The 19298-nt window shown below is 47.1% G+C and overlaps 1 protein-coding gene across 1 annotated transcript in view; it reads left to right on the top strand.

Moving 5' to 3' along the window:
* The window catches only part of LOC149467094 (carbohydrate sulfotransferase 11-like), a 64975-nt gene extending 46435 nt beyond the window's left edge, over nt 1-18540 (top strand). Inside the window, exons 2-3 of the mRNA XM_089672295.1 lie at nt 13847-13926; nt 17120-18540. Coding sequence (XP_089528421.1) covers nt 13847-13926; nt 17120-17965 — 926 coding nt within the window. The 3' untranslated portion in view covers nt 17966-18540. The remainder of the gene's footprint in view (nt 1-13846; nt 13927-17119) is intronic.
* The last annotated feature ends 758 nt before the right edge of the window (nt 18541-19298 follow it).

Here is a 19298-nt window from a genome sequence, read left to right as displayed (position 1 = left end):
TTAGGATGATAGAAGGCAGGAGCCACCTGCGTCCTAGCATCCTATGATGATTAATGGCAGGAGCCGCTTGTGTCCTAGCAATGCAAGTTGATAAATGGCAGGCGCCACTTGCATCCTAAGATGATTGAAAGCAGGTGCCAGCTGTGTCCTATTAACCTAAGATGATTGAAGGCAGGAGCCGCCTGCGTCCTAGCAACCTAAGATGATTGAAGGCAGGTGCCAGCTGCGTCCTAGCAACCTACGTTGATTGAAGGCAGGAGCCACCTGCGTCCTAGCAACCTAAAGATGATTGAAGGCAGGTGCGTCCTAGCAACCTAAGATGATAGAAGGCAGGAGCTGCCTGCGTCCTAGCAACCTAAGATGATAGAAGGCAGGTGCCAGCTGCGTCCTAGCAACCTAAAGATGATTGAAGGCAGGTGCCAGGTGCGTCCTAGCAACCTACGATGATTGAAGGCAGGTGCCAGCTGCATCCTAGCAACCTAAGACGCTAAAATGCAGGAACCACCTGTGTCCTAGCAATCTAAGTTGATAAATGGCAGGCGCTGCCTGCATTCTAGCAAACTAAGAAATTGGGTGGCAGGGGCCTCTTCCATCTCAGCAACTAAGGTAGGAACCGCCTGCATCATAGCTACCTGAGATGCTCAGTGGCAGGAGCCACCGGTGTCCTTTTTTTTTTTTTTTTTTTTTTTTTTTTTTTTTTTTTTTTTTTGTGCTGTATGCATATAAACAATAGAACCAGCTAGGGGTGGACTGACGACTCATGGGGTCCCCGGGCAATAGGGGATCATGGGGCCCCTGTGTCCTTGCCCAAACTCAAAAAAGCCTATGAAAAAAGGTACCAGGGGTATCTCATGGGGCCCCCTACTGACCCTGGGCCCTCAGGCAGTGCCCAAGTTTCCAAATGGTCAGTCCACCCCTGGAACCAGCATTCTATGCGTACAATTAATGCACAAAGTTTTATGTAGGACTGCACTACCAGCGTGATACTGCTTAAAATGATATGCCTATGTGCATGAGGCCAAAGATATACAAGTGGGGTAACACATGACTGCCATGGCATGTGTACACCCCTGGCTGCTGATTTCCCAGTTATAGGGGTAGTAGAGAGGTGGTAAAAACACAGCTCAACCATGGGGTTTTATTGCCTCCCACCCATAAACCAGTCCTAAAAGTGAACGTGCATCTCTGCTTTAGTACATCTGCCCATGGGGACAGGTTGACGTATTGGCAGGGGCGGACTGACCATTTGGAAACTCGGGCACTGCCCGAGGGCCCGCAGTCAGTAGGGGGCCCCGTGAGATGCCCCTGGTACCTTTTTCATGGGCTTTTTTGAGTTAGGGCAAGGACACAGGGGCCCCATGATCCCCTATTGCCCGGGGGCCCCATGAGTTCTCAGTCCGCCCCTGCGTATTGGGAATATTGTCCAATCCACCACAGATGTCGTTGGCTGCTCAGAGCCATACCCCAAATCTGTATGGCGCAGCAGCTGGTGACTATCCCCATGCCTCAGTCATAATGGTGCTTTTTCAAATAGGTTTGTCTGCAGAGGTCAGGAAGAAGTCGGTGCTTTTTTTTTTTTTTTAGTAATTTTATGAGATCTGTAAAGATTCCTGACATCGTTTGCTTAGTTCCAGATGGTGATCGATGACTAGACGAGGCGGCCTTGGTAGAGGTAGTGATGTCATCCTTCAATGCGCGTCTTTTCACTCCGGTGATGTCAGCGCTTACACACCGTGCCTAGTCATTTCACATCCCCACATTCTGAGGTAATCGAAAACAGATGGAAGTCTGAATTCCTGACTGACCACTGGAGATTAGTTTTCCCCGACTCAATCTAACCCCCACCCCCCCCTTCCACTTATTAAATCCTGATGGAGAGGTCCAAGCGACCAGCTCTCACGCGAAGCCAGACTACAATGCCGCTTTATGCCACGGGATGGCGTACGTGTCGGCATTGGTGAATAAAAAAAAAAAAATTGAGATTTTACCCCAGAATTTTAGTAACTAACCCACAAGAAAAGCACAAATCTTTCTTTTCTCCTTCACTGCAGAAAGGGATGCCGTTGCCATAGCAACCATTTTTTTTTTTTGGGCAGTGTTATATTGTGTTTTTTGTACTTTTTTTGTACATTCAAATTCAATAAAATTTTGTTTTTTTTCCCCATAAAGAATGCATTTGAAAAACTGCTGCGCACATACCACATGACATAAAAATTGCAGCACCCACCATTTTATTCTTTAGGGCCTCTGCTTTAAAAAAAAATATGATGTTTGGGCATTCTAAGTAGTTTTTTAGCAAACAATTACTGATTTTCACATGTAAATGAAAAGTGCCTGGTTTTCAAGTGCTTAATGCAGATGTTCCACCCAAAAGGGGAAGTTCCGCTTTAAAGATTGGTCCCCCGCTCCCCATTAACCACTTGCCTGCCGGGCACTTATACCCCCTTCCTTACCAGGCCAATTTTCAGCTTTCAGCGCTGTTGCACTTTGACAATTGCGCAGTCATGCAACATTGTACCCATATTAAATTTTTATAATTTTTTTCATACAAATAGAGCTTTCTTTTGGTGGTATTTGCTCCCCGCTGGGTGTTTTTATTTTTTGCGCTATAAACAAAAAAAGCAAAAAATTTGAAAAGTTTTATTTCTTTGTTTCTATTATACAATTTTGCAAAACGGGTAATTTTTCTCCTTCACTGATGGGTACTGATAGGCCAGACTGATGGACACTGATGGGTGGCACTGGTGGGCACTGATGGGCGGCACTGGTGGGTGGCAATGGTGGGTACAGGTGGGTGACACTGATCATCAGTGCCCTGATCATTGGTGCCGATCCCTCCTCTGACAACTGCCGGTTCTTGGCAGTACTTTCCTCACGCTGTGACAGCATGAGGAAGGTGCAGCCGATAACCGGCAACTGCATTTACCCGGTGATCAGCGTGTCATTGGACACGGCCAGGGGCAGACTGAGAACTCATGGGGACCCCGGGAAATAGGGGATCATGGGGCCCCTGTGTCCTTGCCCAAACTCAAAAAAGCCTATGAAAAAGGTACCAGGGGCATCTCATGGGGCCCCCTACTGACCCCGTGAACTCGGGCAGTGCCCGAGTTTCCAAATGGTCAGTCCACCCCTGGACATGACTGATCATGTGGTAAAAGGCCACTGTGATTGGCCTTTTACCTCATCACGTGATCTGCTGTGTCCGTAGGACACAGCGATCATGGAGATTGTTGGAGGCGCGCAGGAGAGCACGTTCTGGGAGGACATCATATGACGTCTACCCAGAACTGGCCGGCCGCAGTGAAGCCGTCATTTTGGTTATCTACAGTCGGCAAGTGGTTAAGGATTGGCCCCTTTTGGGTAGCAGGGGGGGAAGCGGGTACCTGAAATTGCCAGGTACCACTCCCACCTCGATTGCCTAGGCAATCAGAAGCGAAAGGTGTCCTCCCTCCGCAAAGTCTTCTGGGACACGTGACAGGTCCCAGAAGACTACGGGGCCATTCAGGAGGTGCAATGCTACTGGGGCATGCGCAGTGGGTACCTGGCTGTGAAACTGCAAGCTGTCACAGCCGGGTGCCCACAGTGCAGAGGCCAGCCTCCTGGAATACAGGATGGCCAGTGAGAAGGGCTGCAGGGGACACACCACGGGACTGAGGGACAAGTAAGTGGCTGTGTTTTAAAAGTCACCAGCTACAGATTTTGTAGCTGCTGACTTCTCCATTAAAAGCGGATTTCCACTCGCACTGTAAAAAGATAATTACAGCCAAAGTGGATCACAGGAGTGCACTTTGTGGCCCCTTTTCAGCTGATGGTAGAGAGCAGTGACTGACAATCCTGCTGTCTGCTCAGAGCGGCTGTGAGAGCTGAGCAATCAGTGTTTCCTCCTACACCTTATCAACCGCTCCGCTTCTGCCACCCCCTCTGTCGTTCCCTCCACTGGCCCCACCCCCTCTGTCGTTCCCTCCACTGGCCCCACCCCCTCTGTCGTTCCCTCCACTGGCCCCACCCCCTCTGTCGTTCCCTCCACTGGCCCCACCCCCTCTGTCGTTCCCTCCACTGGCCCCACCCCCTCTGTCGTTCCCTCCACTGGCCCCACCCCCTCTGTCGTTCCCTCCACTGGCCCCACCCCCTCTGTCGTTCCCTCCACTGGCCCCACCCCCTCTGTCGTTCCCTCCACTGGCCCCACCCCCTCTGTCGTTCCCTCCACTGGCCCCACCCCTCTGTCGTTCCCTCCACTGGCCCCACCCCTCTGTCGTTCCCTCCACTGGCCCCACCCCCGTCATTGCCTTCACTGGCTCCACCCCCTCTGTCATTCCCTCCACTGGCTCCCGATTGCCCAACGCATTAAATTCAAACTACTAACACAGACATACAAAGCCATTCACAACGCCGCCCCAACCTACCTAACTGACCTGATACCCAAGTACCACCCAACCCGTAATCTTCGCTCCTCACAGGACTTCCTACTTTCTTGCTCCCTGGTCTCCACCTCCCATGCCCGACTGCAGGACTTCTCCAGGGCTTCCCCCATCCTCTGAACTCTCTACCCCAATCCCTCAGACTGTCACCTACCCTCCTCACCTTCAGGCGCACCCTGAAAACCCATCTCTTCAGGGAAGCCTACCCCACCCTCACCTAACAGCCGATCTCCTCCACTCCTCCCACAAACTCCATCCCCCACAGCCACTTCCTCCTGTACCACTATCCCCTCCCTCCTAGATTGAAGAAATGACACTTTGCTACAATGTGACGTAGTGAGTGTACAGCAAGGACAGGAGAGTACATGGCTGGAGGCGCTCATACAGGTCAATGTAGACTGAAGTACAACATTGCAGCAACTTTCCAGGCTTGTAAACCAATCATCTGCGCTACTGACATACCGGACAGCCGCCTCAGCCAATCGGGCTGCCTTTACAAGAGGAGAGGCGAACAAGCCCCACCCCATCTGGGCTGTCACACCTGTTACACGCAAGGGTGGGTGTTTCTGGGCGGCGGCCCACCCACGGGCTCTCATCTCAGCCAATAAGATGGCTGGGATGCTGCTAAGGGGGATAGGCGGTGAATTGGAGTCAATCCGAGCTCATACGGACTGTAATTGTCCGCACTGGGGCACCTGGCTAGCGCTCGATTTACGCCCGGTTTGCGACTATCCAACGTCCAACTTGCACATGGGTTGCTTATATCTAGCGCCCAATGTACTCGCTGCCTGTGCCCATCTTCCGCCCGGTTTGCAGTTACTCATACAATATGTGTACATATGTCTACAGAGAAGATTTTGCTGCTGGATGTGATTGGTTAGAAGACACGAAGGGCGTGACTTTTCTGTGAACGCGGGCTGTGATTGATTTATAGGCGCGAGAGGCGGGACCTATCTAGGTTGTGATTTGATTAGCAGGTGCGAGAAGTGGATTCTTACTTTGCGTGCTGTGATTGATTATTAGCAGGCGCGAGAGGCGGGACCTTGCTGTATGTTATGATTGGTTAGCTTGCGCGAGAGGCGGGACCTTGCTGTAGGTTGTGATTAATTAGCAGGCGCGAGAGGCGGTCCCTATCTGCAGGTTGTGATTTGATTAGCAGGTGCGAGAGGCGGGATCTTACTCTGCTGGCTGTGATTGATTAGCAGGCGCGAGAGGCGGGACCTCGTGTAGGTTGTGATAGGTCCCGCCTCTCACGCAAGCTAACCAATCTGTAGGTTGTGATTTGATTAGCAGGTGCGAGAAGCGGGGGTCTTACTCTGCTGGCTGTGATTGAATAGCAGGCGCTAGAGGCGGGACCTCGTGTAGGTTGTGATTGGTTAGCTTGCGCGAGAGGCGGGACCTCGCTATAAGTTGTGATTGGTTAGCAATCCCCTATCTAGGTTGTAATTTGATTAGCAGGCGCGAGAGGCAGGACCTCGTAGTAGGGCAGGCTGTGATTAGCAGGCGCACATCTCACCACATTACATTCATTCCAAGTGGGAAATCTGTGAATGGGGACCCGGAAGTGACATCATATAGTCACTTTTGGGGCAGGACAAAAAAGGGAAGGGAGCAGGCGTATCAGCTCTCCTCTGAAGCGGTCGGGCGGCAGCACTGTCGTTTCTAAATCACATGACAAATTGCATCCTATTGTCTGCAATGGGACCGTTCAAATTGGTGCAACTTTCAAGCGATTCTTTAAAGTGAGCGATTTTTTTTGAAAGTGGTTCCTGCATTACTTTTTGCGGTTTCAGATGCAACTATCATAGACATCTATGCATGAAGTTGTGCAGATGTAAACTCGGGCACTGCCCGAGGGCCCGGGGTCAGTAGGGGGCCCCATGAGATGCCCCTGGTACCTTTTTCATAGGCTTTTTTGAGTTTGGGCAAGGACACGGGCCCCATGATCCCCTATTGCCCGGGGGCCCCATGAGTTGTCAGTCCGCCCCTGCTTCCAAGTCACTCCTGAAGTGAAGTGTCACAATTTCAAAGTGGAGTCCAGTGTGGACCCGGGCACAGGGTGCATACAAATCATATCAGTCATGTGACTGAAAAAAATGCATCAAAACGCAACGTGTGCATTTATGATGCGATTTTGCTGCATTTTCAATGCGTTTCAGGTCTGGTTTACACCAATGCAGTTTGCGCTTTGTGTGTTTTGCATTTTTAACACATTTTTTTATTAATTGGGGTTTTTTTGGCCAACTTGTTGCTGGGCAGAATTAAAACGCATCAAAAACACACGAACGTGTCAAAAACGCACTACATCTGTTTTCTGCAACATCTCCACTGAAGTCTATTGAACACAACGTTTAAAAAAAAAAAAAAAAAAAAAGTCCCTGACCCTTTCCAAAAACGCAGCAGCTCAAAGAAGCATCGATGTGAACATGCCCCATAGGAAACCATGTTAAATGGACTGTAGTGCGTTTCTGCAAAAAAGTGCTAAAAAAGCATTGGTGTGAACCAGGCCTCAGTGGGAAGGTGCGTTTTTGGTGCGTTTCTTTTTATAACTGACCAAATATGCACCAAAAAATACGGCAAGCAGGATTTTTAACACATGCGAGGGAAGAGCAAGAGAGCAGTGTGAAGACATAGATTGAATTTAAAAGGATGCATTTTTATTTCTTGCGCCTTTTTTAATGCAAAAGCACTTCAAAAACTACTCAGTGTGAAAGCAGCCTATTGGCCGAGAAAGTCCTGAAAATAAATTCATATTCATTTTAAATTCATGATATTGATGATAAAAAGTCAAATATAATACAATTTATATGTTAACCACTTGTGGTCTGGCCGTTGTATATAAACGGCCGGACGGTGGCAGTGCAGGGTCAGGTGACCGTTTATAAACGGCCTCCCCGCACCCTGCTTGTGCGTGCTCCCTGGGAGTGTGCAGCATCGCAATCCAGTGCCCGCTGTGTCCTCCAGACACAGTGGAACACCGATCGTCATACGGGACCTCTGTGTGAGGTCCTGATCATGTGATCACTGATTGGCCAATCAGTGATCACATGTAGAGTAGTAAGCAAGATGTCACTTCTGACATCATTGCTTCCTACGTGTGAATGATCAGAGGTCACATGGTACAGGGCTATTCACAACAGCCTTGTACCATGTGACAAGCTGTGACCAATCGCAGCTCACACAGTATTTCTCAATGGCTGCAAGAATGCAGCCAGAGAGAAGGGGAAATGATTGCTTTTACAGCCTTTATGGCTGTAAAAGCAATCGGTGTTAAAAAAAAAAAAAAAATCTTCATCACCCCCCACAAGTAGTACAGTGTCACCGTGGTAAAAAAAAATAAACATAAATAATATAAAAAAAATGTTTACAAATAATTTTTGGTTCTAAACTAATTTGGGTTATTTATTATTTTTTTTTTTTTTACTAACAAGATAACTGAATATATTTTGGCCAAGATTTATGATGAAATACTATTTGCAAAATTTTATAAGAAAAACACTTTTTTTCAAAATTTTTGGACATTTTTCATTTACATAGCAAAAAAAAAAAATAATCCCAGTGGTGAATAAATACCACCAAAATAAAGCTTTATCTGTCTCAAAAAAATGCTAAAAAATTCATATGGGTACAGTGTTGTATGACCGCGCAATTGTCAATGTGTGATAGCGCTGAAAGCTGAAAATTGGCCTGGACTGGAAGGGGGTTGAAAGTGTCCGGACTGGAAGGGGGTTGAAAGTGTCCGGACTGGAAGGGGGTTGAAAGTGTCCGGACTGGAAGGGGGTTGAAAGTGTCCGGACTGGAAGGGGGTTGAAAGTGTCCGGACTGGAAGGGGGGTACAAGTGTCCGGACTGGAAGGGGGGTACAAGTGTCCGGACTGGAAGGGGGTACAAGTGTCTGGACTGGAAGGGGGGTGACAGCGTCCGGACTGGAAGTGGTTAAAAACAAAAATTGAAAAAAAAAATGTCTTTTGATTTCGAACAAACACATCCAGAATTTTTGGTTTTGGTCCAGAATTCTCATTTCGGTGCACCGCTATTTGTTATGCAGGTGAAATGGATGGTAACCAATAGCAACCAATCAGAAATCTTTACACCGCTCACAGCACTCTGGTAACTATGGGTTACGGGCCGGTACACTGCGTTCCGACTGACTGAATCTGCCAGTTTTATGTAGGAAAGAATGTGAACATAAAGTAGACATTTCAGTCCGTTTTTAATGGTCGTTTTTATGAGGTAAACTCCGATTTCTGACACTAGAAGGCTTCTTGGAACCTCTCCCGGAGTCCTGTCATGAAGGCTCTTCCATGTTTTATTGGGAGTGTGTGGAGTTCTGTCCGGGATGTTCTGCCGCTTTGATGTCTGTGGCGTAATCATCGTTTTTTGCTTCATAGATTTCCAAAGAATTCGGCACAAACCAGAATTCCGTTTGTTGTCTAAATGGTGGCAATCGTAAAATAAAACATGGCGTCAAGTAAACCAATGAAATGCCCCATTCACAAGTCTGCATGCCCTTAGTTCCTAATCCTGTGTGTCGCCCCCCCCTTTGGCATCAATGACAGCGATCAGTCTTCTGTAATAGTTGTCTATGAGGTCCCGAATTCTTGGAAGGTGGTAGAGCTGCCCATCCATCTTGGCAAAATGCCTCCAGGACATGGAAGGTCTTTGGTCGTCTTCCATGAACGGCATGTTTGAGATCTCCCCAGAGTGGCTCGGTAATATTAGGCTCAGGAGACTGTGATGGCCACTCCATAACCTTCACCTTTTTCTTCTGTAACCACTGGAGGGTCAACATGGCCTTGTACTTAGGGCAGGGGTGGGCAACTGTGGCCCTCCAGCTGTTGGTGAACTACAAGTCCCATCATGCCTCTGCCTTTGGGAGTCATGCTTGTAATTCAGTTTTGCAATGCCTCATGGGACTTGTAGTTCTACAACAGCTGGAGGGCACAGTTTCCCACCCCTGACTTAGGGTCATTGCCGTGTTGGAAAGTCCAAGAGCGTCTGATGCGCAGCTTTCGTGCAGAAGAATGCAAATTGTCTGCCAGTTTTTTTCTGATAACACGCTGCATTCATCTTGCTATCAATTTTCACAAGATTCCCCATGCCTTTAGAGCTCACACACCCCCAAAACATCAGTGAGTCACCACCATGCTTCACAGTTAGGATTGTATTCTTGAAGCTTTAGGCCTTATTGATTCATCTCCAAACACCGCTTATGGCCAGGGCTGCTGTTAGAAACCACGGGGCCCCGTACAGCCAACCTGACAAGCCCCCCACCCCCCCCCCACCCCCCATTCCCACAAGGAAACTGTTTACTATGCTTCAATTATGAATGAACACAGTGATTCATTGGTGCCAATCACTCATTGTGTGCATTCGGGAAAGGAAGGGGGCTGGTAAATGTGACATATTTACCAGACCTTTCCTCCACTCTCCATCCTGAATAATCCGATTTGTATGCAGCTGATGGGAATGAGAGGAGGGAAGCCGGCAACATTACAGGGGTGGGGTCAGCAGTATGGGAACTGTATGGTGTACAGGGAGGGTGGTGGGTGCACCAGGGTGGGGCAATTACTGGAACCGATCCCCTGTATGGCTCTCTCTGCAGCAGCTGAAAGCCAGCGGGAGGGAGAGGAGAAGAAGCCAGCTTTCAGCTGCTGCAGAGAGCCGTACAGGGGATCGGTTCCAGTAATAGCCCCCAGCCATGCTGATTTACTCTCCTTGCACATATCCGATTCACCCAGCTGCCTGGGCCCCTCTGCTGACCTGGGCCCCATACAGGAGGACTGGTGGTACCCCCTTATCCACGGCCCTGCTTTTTGCTGTAACCATAAAGCTCTATTTTGGTCTGGTCACGCCATATTACAGTGTGCCAGAAGCTGCGAGGTGTGTCGAAGTGTTGTCGGTCATCTTGTAATCGGGCTTTTTGTGGCATTGCGGCAGTAAAGGCTTCTTTCTGGCAACTCTACCATGCAGCTCATTTTTGTTCAGGTATTTTTGTTTTGTGCTCTTTGGAAAAAAAACCACTTTTTTTTTTTTTTTTTTCAGAGCTGTCTATGTTTCTCCTGAGGTTACCTGTTTTACCTATGTTTCCCAAACAATTCTTCTGGCAGTTGTGGCTGCAATCTTTCTTGGTCTACCTGACCTTGGCTTGGTATCAAGAAATTCCTGAATTTTCCACCTAATAAGTGATTGAACAGTACTGACTGGCATTTTCAAGGCTTTAGATATCCTTTTCTATTTTTATGAAGTTCCATTACCTTTTTATGCTGGTCTTTAGACAGTTATTTAATGCTCCCCATGGCTCAGTTATCTTGCCTGCTCAGTCCATCCACATGGGAGCTAACAAACTCATTGACTATTTATACACAGACACTAAATGCAATTTAATGTAGCGCCCTCCTAGGTCGTTTGGGGGAGCTAGACTCCATTGGTTAGATAGGTGCTGAGTAGCAGCCTAGGTGTAATAGCCAAATTATGGTCAGGGCTGAAAGGCTCTGCAGGCAAGCCCCTCTGGAATTTCCCCCTTATCTAGAGCTTTGGAGGAAGGCTCTAGAGGCAGTGGGTGGATCTGAGGAGTGGCTGGCTGCACGCTTGAAGGACCCCAGCCAATCTCCAACAGAAGGCTTGGCAAGGGGCTGGGACACTCTTAATAACGGAACCTGCTTAGTAGCAGGAGGGTTGGAGGAGAAGTGTGAGTGGAAGATGGAGAAGTGAGGCTAAGATGTAGGAGCCTGAGATGAAGCCCAGGCTGGAAGGGGCTCCCCTCCAGGCAGAGGGACCTTGAAGAGAAGGAAGCTGTGGACTTCACTGGCCACCCGTGAGAGGACCATCTGGTGGCAGGGAAGGAGGTGGCTCAGCTGATAGGCCTGGTAGCAACCACCAATCCAACAACAGCACGGGAGAACGCCTCAGTGAGTACTCCTACACCCCCTGGGGTGTAGAAAAGGGAGAGAGCATTTGGGTGGGGAACCTGACTAGTGCTACACCCAGGACAGTTATATTTTAAGTGGCAGCTTTGGGCTCCCTTGCCCATGGAGTCTTCCTGCCAGCTGGATAACGAAGAGGATTCATCAGGGGTCTGGGGTAGTACACCATGAGAGGCTGGAGAGCTCTCCTAGAAGAGAAGTTCTGACTATGAGACTTGTAATATGGTTCAGGATGTTTGTCCTCAGTTGCCATTCCCTTGGGCATCCCATACACCCCTTACCCCATCCAAGTTCTACATCCCTAATAAAACTTCAAAACAAAGCTCAAGGACTGGTTTTCTGTCTCCTGATGCAAGTCTGAATGGAAAATGTGTGATGCCTGGCTGTGCAGCTCTGCAGGACTATAGGGGGACCCAGTTCTGTTGCAACTCCTGAGGGGGTAGTGCTCATTAACTGCTTCCTGACCACACTATAGCAGAACTAATGCTACAGGGCGGCAGGGCTGTGCAAAAGTGTGTGTGTGTGTTTCTATTTCCTGTAAGGGGGGGTGGGTGCGTGCCATTGGCGGCTTCAGCTGTTGGTCACCGGGCCCTGGCTGGTGATTCCCCACCATCACCCGGCAATTAAAGAGTATCACTGATGGGGGAGAGGTCTGTATGTGAACAATACAGATCTCTCCCCTGTTAGCTCCAGCACGCTGCTTTGTATGGCTTTGCATTGCTTCCACAATAAATCACAGCACACAGTAAAACACACACAGTTAACCCTTTGATTGCCCCACATGTTAACCCCTTCCTGTCCAGTGTCAGTGCTTTTTATTTATTTCAGGTACTTCTACAGCACTGTCAATTTACGCAGTGCTTTACATATATATTGTACATTCACATCAGTCCCTAACCCTCAAGGGGCGTACAATCTAATGTCCCTAACCCACATTCATACATACACATGCTAGGGATAATTTAGACAGAATCTAATTGAGCTCCCAGCATGTCTTTGGGGTGTGGGAGGAAACCGGAGTACCCAGAGGAAACCCACGCAGGCAGAGGGAGAACATGCAAACTCCAGCCAGGTGGTGCCGTGGTTGGGATTCGAACCAACGACTCTAGTACTGCCAGGCGGAAGTGCTAACCATTTAGCCACTTATTAGCACTGATCACTGTTTTGGTGTCACTGCGGATGTCAGTGACCGCTAGTTCTCCCCCCCTCCCCCAGTGTCAGAATGCCCACAGCAGTCTTCAATCCCACTATGAGTCACTGATCGCCGCTATTACTAGTATAAAAAATTAAATACAAGCTCCAGTATATACACCGCCATTTGTAAACGCTACAACTTTCACGTAAACCAATAAATTTACACGTATTGGGATTTTTTCAGCAAAGACACGGAGCAGAATACATTCTGGCCTAAATTTATATAGAAATTTTAGATTTTTTAAAAAAAATTTTACTGGACATGTTTTATAGCAAAAAGTAAAAAAAAAATAGTTTTTTTTTTTTTCACAATTGTCGATCTTGTTTTGTTTATAGAACAAAAAATAAAATGCGCACAGGCGATCAAATACCACCAAAAGAAAGCTCAGTTTATGGGGAAAAAAGTTCGTGCATGACATTTGGGTGCAGCGTTGAATGACCACGCAGTTGTCCGTTAAAGTAACGCAGCGCCGTATCACAAAAAGTATATATATAATTTTTTTTTTTTTAATTTATTTTTTTTTAATTAATAATAAAAAATAAAGTTCCATCACCCCCAGTGCTCGCGTACAAAGGCGATTCTGAAAGTCGATTCCGCAGGCACGCAAACAGCGATCATCCCACATATGTGAGGTATCACTGAGAACGTCGGATCATGGGCAGTAATTCTAGCACCAGACCCTTCCTGTAAATCTAAAGTGGTAACCTGTAAATGCTTTTAAATCATCGCCTATCGATAGTAAAGTTTACATTGTTGCCATTCCACGAGCGTGTGCAATTTTAAGACGTGACATGTTTGGAAAATATAAAAGATAAATGTTACGCTGAGTAAAAAGATACCAAACAATTGGGTTATGTATATGTGTTTCTTGCATGAACATTCAAAAAAGTGTATTTTTCCCAAAAAACTGCAATTGAAAAACTACCGTGCGACATAAAAAATTGCAAAACCCCCATTTTTTATTCTCTGAGGCCTCTGCTTTAAAAAAAAAAAAATATAACGTGTGGGCATTCTAACTAATTTTCTATCAAAGAAATACTGATTTTTACATGTAAACAAAAGTGTCAGAAAAAAGCCTGGAGGTCAAGTATCTGAGAATGGCACACAAAAAAATAATTGATGCTGACTGTGCTATCTGCCATTTAGATGGCGGCGCCTGCTAGTGGTTTTCTAGGGAAATGCATTCAATAAAAAATATGATCTGTATAACATGTATTGAGTTGCAATAATGTCCCAAACTGATGCTTTCAAATGAGTTTCATGGTCTTGCTTTTAATGTGCTGTTTTATCTATTTTCATATCTTTAAGCTGAGGAACACGTCACTGCCGCCATCTGGAAAGGGAAGCCCAGGAGAAGTCCTCTGCAGGCTTTATATGACGGCGAACAGGTAGGTGACATCTCCTTGGGTCACTTTTTTATTTAGTGAGAAAATCGCTATGCACCTTTTTTATGTAGGGTGTGTTTTTTTTGTTTTTTTTTTTTTTGGTTTTTTTTTTATCACAAACTGGGGAACAATAAAGATACTTTTGGTTCCCAACAGGCTTTGGAGGCGGCCTCTGTGTATATGTTGGGTAAATCCTCAATAGTGGCGATTTACTAAAATTGGAGCACTCAGAATCTGGTGCAGCTCTGCATAGAAACCAATCAGCTTCCAGGTTTTATCTGCATAGAAACCAATCAGCTTCCAGGTTTTATTGGTGAAGCTTAACTGAACAAGCTGAAGTTAGAAGTTGATTGGCTACCATGCACCCTTCCCCTGGTGACTTCCCTTCCCCCAGTGCTTTTTTTTTTTTTTCCTTTTTTTGCAAGCCCAAGTGGTTGTAAGCCTCAGACATGAAATATGAACAAAGCATATCCCTCCATAGTGTGTCCTATCCAGAGCAAAAAGTGTCATTTCTGTCTTTGGCTTCATTCTTCTGCTATCAGCATGAGTCACTTCTGACAAGTTTTCCTGACACCAGGGGAAGGACCTCCAGCTGATTGACAGCCTCAATTTGTTGGGGGGGGGGGGTGTCCCTTCCCTTCCCTTCCCTTCCCTTCCCTTCCCTCTAATCAGTTCTCGGAGCTTTCCTCACTGAGCTCTCCACAGAGTGTAATTTCAGCTCTCCTCCCCCTTTTTTTTGACAGCCAGACTAGCTTTATAAATTCAGGAATGTGTACTGATAAGACTGTAGATAAACAGGTACAACTTATGTAGGAGGATTTGTTTCATTTCTGTGTATCACATGAGACCAGTCACTTCATTGGGTGTATGGAAGGGTTTACAACCACTTTAAAATTAAATTGGTGTTAAACTCTTATTTTCTCAAACCTTCCCATCTGCTGCACATGATTGCTCACCAGAGGTTCACAAAAAAAGGGGCCAGTTTACTATCCTTCAGACTTTATTAGGGCTGGACTACGGCCAGTGGGAGTAGAAAATGCCTCAGGCTTGGTGGTCGGTGGAAGTAGAACAAAAAGAAAAAATCCTAGTTCCTGTGGTCAGAAGGATGAGGAATAGGGCCCCATCATGGGTATCAGTGGGAGGAATAGGGCCCCATCATGGGTATCAGTGAGAGGAATAGCGCCCCATCATTGGTATCAGTGGGAGGAATAGTGCCCCATCATTGGTATCAGTGGGAGAGATAGTGCCCCATGGTATCAGTGGGAGGGATAGTGCCCCATGGTATCAGTGGGAGGGATAGTGCCCCATGGTATCAGTGGGAGGAATAGTGCCCCATCATTGGTGTCAGTGGGAGGAATAGTGCCACATCATTGGTATCAGTGGGAGGGATAGTGCCCCATCATGGGTATCAGTGGGAGGAATAGTGCCCCATCATTGGTGTCAGTGGGAGGAATAGTGCCCCATCATTGGTGTCAGTGGGAGGAATAGTGCCCCATCATTGGTGTCAGTGGGAGGAATAGTGCCCCATCATTGGTGTCAGTGTGGGAGGAATAGTGCCCCATCATTGGTGTCAGTGTGGGAGGTATAGTGCCCCATCATTGGTGTCAGTGGGGGGGGGGGGGGGGAATTGTGCCCCATCATTTGTGTCAGTGGGAGGAACAGTGTGGCATCTTTGGTGTTATTGGGAGGGATAGTGTCCCATCATTGGTATCAGTGGGAGGAATAGTGCCCCATCATTGTTATCAGTGGGAGGAATAGTGCCCCGTCATTGGTGTCAGTGGGAGGAATAGTGTCCTGTCATTGGTGTCAGTGGGAGGAATAGTGTCCTGTCATTGGTGTCAGTGGGAGGAATAGTGCCCATCATTGGCATCAGTGGGAGGAATAGTGCCCATCAATGGTATCAGTGGGAGGAATAGTGCCCCATCATTGGTGTCAGTGGGAGGAATAGTGCCCCGTCGTTGGTATCAGTGGGAGGAATAGTGCCCTGTCGTTTGTGTCAGTGGGAGGAATAGTGCCCCGTCATTGGTGTCAGTGGGAGGAATAGTGCCCTGTCAGTGGGAGGAATAGTGCCCTGTCAGTGGGAGGAATAGTGCCCTGTCAGTGGGAGGAATAGTGCCCTGTCAGTGGGAGGAATAGTGCCCCATCATTGGCGTCAGTGGGAGGAATAGTGCCCCATCATTGGCGTCAGTGGGAGGAATAGTGCCCCATCATTGGCGTCAGTGGGAGGAATAGTGCCCCATCATTGGCATCAGTGGGAGGAATAGTGCCCCATCATTGGCGTCAGTGGGAGGAATAGTGCCCCATCATTGGCGTCAGTGGGAGGAATAGTGCCCCATCATTGGCGTCAGTGGGAGGAATAGTGCCCCATCATTGGTGTCAGTGGGAGGAATAGTGCCCCATCAGTGGTATCAGTGGGAGGAATAGTGCCCCATCAGTGGTATCAGTGGGAGGAATAGTGTCCCATCGTTGGTGTCAGTGGGAGGAATAGTGCCCCATCGTTGGTGTCAGTGGGAGGAATAGTGCCCCATCGTTGGTGTCAGTGGGAGGAATAGTGCCCTGTCAGTGGGAGGAATAGTGCCCTGTCAGTGGGAGGAATAGTGCCCTGTCAGTGGGAGGAATAGTGCCCATCATTGGCATCAGTGGGAGGAATAGTGCCCCGTCGTTGGCGTCAGTGGGAGGAATAGTGCCCCGTCGTTGGCGTCAGTGGGAGGAATAGTGCCCCATCGTTGGTGTCAGTGGAAGGAATGGTGCCCAGTGGTTGGTGTTGGTAGGAAGAATAACGCCTTGTATCAATGAGAGGAATAGTGCCCCAAAGGCCGGGTAAAGGCAGGCAAAGGGCCCCATCCAACCCCAAGGCTGCAGTTTGGAGACCACTGCTCTGGACTGACCCTCTGTTGATGCTACTTGTATTCTCCATCTGGGGCTGGTGTGATAGTGAAAATAAAGAGCACAGCAGGTAAATGGGAACAACGCATTGTCATTCTCTAACCAGACGCAGCTGCACAAACATGGCAGGATCACCAGGTATTTTTTTAATAAAAGCTGCCAATTTAAAAGGCTTCGAAACCTCATTATCACAAGCCTGAAGCTAGTATATTATTGAGTGGTATATGTATACGTATTGATTTTTACAGTCTATAAAATATATTTATATATTTAACTTTTTTTTTTTTTTTCTCCCTGTTATTCATTCCAGTTTGAACCCTCGTCGATCCAAGCTACGCACCAAAAGCGTCGGGAGCTGCTGGCCAGCGCCTGCAAGACATACACCAGGAAACGCCGCGTCTTGACCGCTGAGGACCTCAAACACCTGGTTGTGGACGACACCCATGGGTTGATCTATTGCTATGTGCCTAAGGTGGCCTGCACCAACTGGAAGAGGGTCATGATGGTCCTTACCGGCCAAGGCAAATATAATGACCCTGCTGTCATTCCAGCCAACGAGGCCCACATTGCATCAAACCTCCGCACTCTCTCAGAGTTCAGCACACCGGAGATCAATTACCGCCTGCGGAACTACCTCAAGTTCATCTTCGTAAGGGAGCCTTTTGAGAGGCTGGTTTCGGCCTACAGGAACAAGTTTACCCGGACGTACAATACGGCCTTCCACAAGCGGTACGGCACCAAGATCATAGAGCGCCATCGTAGGGATCCTTCACTTGAGGCACTTGAGCGGGGGAATGATGTCACTTTTGAAGAGTTCCTCTATTACCTGGTTGACCCCCAAACTCAAAGAGAGGAGCCATTTAATGAGCACTGGGAACGGGTCCATTCCTTGTGCCACCCATGCATCCTCCAGTATGACGTGATAGGAAAGTACGAAACTTTGGAGGAGGATGCTAGATATCTTCTTCAGCTCATTGGTGTAGGTGACTCCATAAAGTTTCCATCTTCTTCCAAATCCACACGGACCACCGATGGTATGACGGCACAGTTCTTCAAAGGCATCAACCGCTTCTACCAACGCCGTCTTTTCAACTTGTACAAGATGGACTTTCTACTCTTCAACTACAGCATTCCGCATTACTTGCAGATACATTGAACGTGTAGTGAGAGGGTGTCCGGGGGCCTGGAGCCTTTAAACACCCTTTTTAATTTGAGGGAAAAAAAAGAGACGGAAGACATGTTTTTTATATTTATTGCCGAACTCGTGCGCTGTGAACTTACGGACTTTTCAAGAATGGCCACGCTGTGGCACTTTGTCAAAGTTTTCCTAATCATCTTTTTCTAAGAAAGAGGACCTGTCTGCTTTTAGCGATTAGTTAACATTGACAGACGTGGCATTGAACATTTTTGGTACACGTGAGCAAAATGAGGCTGCTGGAATCGGCCATTTTGCAGTAGCATATTGCCTCAAGCTGCTTGAGCCATCACAATAAAAAAAAAACAAAAAAAAACAAAACAAAAATAGCTGGTGAGGAGCTACCAAATTGTACGTTGGTTGAAGTGACGCTTAAAGTCAGTGCTGTCATGGTGGTAGCAGGAACAATAATAATAAATTTTAAAAAAGGACTACCAAGGACATTGTGCACTTCTTTACTCCACTTTTTTTTATTTTTTTTTTTAACTATTAAAGGTCAATTGAACTTGAAAACAAGTCAATTATAAACTGCTAAATGTAAATGTCCTTTGTGAGAAGGTACCACTGCCTGTGTGCCTCTCTGATACTGGTTTCACTTTATTATTAAAGGGCTCAAGTTCCACGACTTTCACACAATCCTGTATATTGGCATTCCTGATCATGGTTTCCCCACGTGGAAGAAACATCCTGCCCTTTCAGAGCTAGCAGCCAAATCTTTGCACAGCTGCTAGGTCTCAATCCTGGCTGTCATTGACAGCTCATGTCCTGACTACCTGCCAGAGTGGTTTCTGATCATGTGATTACTATGTCATCTCTAACATGGTGATTCTATGCATGCTGGAGGCATCACTGACTAAATAAGTCTTAAATAAGCCAATACCGCTGTAGCCTCTGTAGGTGGCAGTGTTCATTTGTTTAATACTACAATTGTCATAGGCAATTACAGTATTGAGTGGTTTCTGATCATGTGATTGATACTACAATTGTCATAGACAATTACAGTATTGAGTAGTTTCTGATCATGTGATTGATACTACAATTGTCATAGACAATTATAGCAATCACATGATCAGAAACTACTCAATACTGTAATTGTCTATGACAATTGTAGTATTAAACAGATGAACACTGCCACCTACAGGAAGCTACAGCGGTATTGGCTTATTTAATACTTATTTTGTCAGTGATGCCTCCAGCATGCATAGAATTACCATGTTTTATAGATGACATAGTAATCACATTATCAAAAACCACTCAATACTGTAATTGTCTATGACAATTATAGTATCAAACA

Source organism: Staurois parvus, unplaced genomic scaffold (genome assembly GCF_062004578.1).
Source record: "Staurois parvus isolate SC_StPar_1 unplaced genomic scaffold, SC_StPar_1.0 ptg000124l, whole genome shotgun sequence".
NCBI lineage: Eukaryota > Metazoa > Chordata > Amphibia > Anura > Ranidae > Staurois > Staurois parvus.
This window is presented reverse-complemented; position numbering and strand designations above follow the sequence as displayed.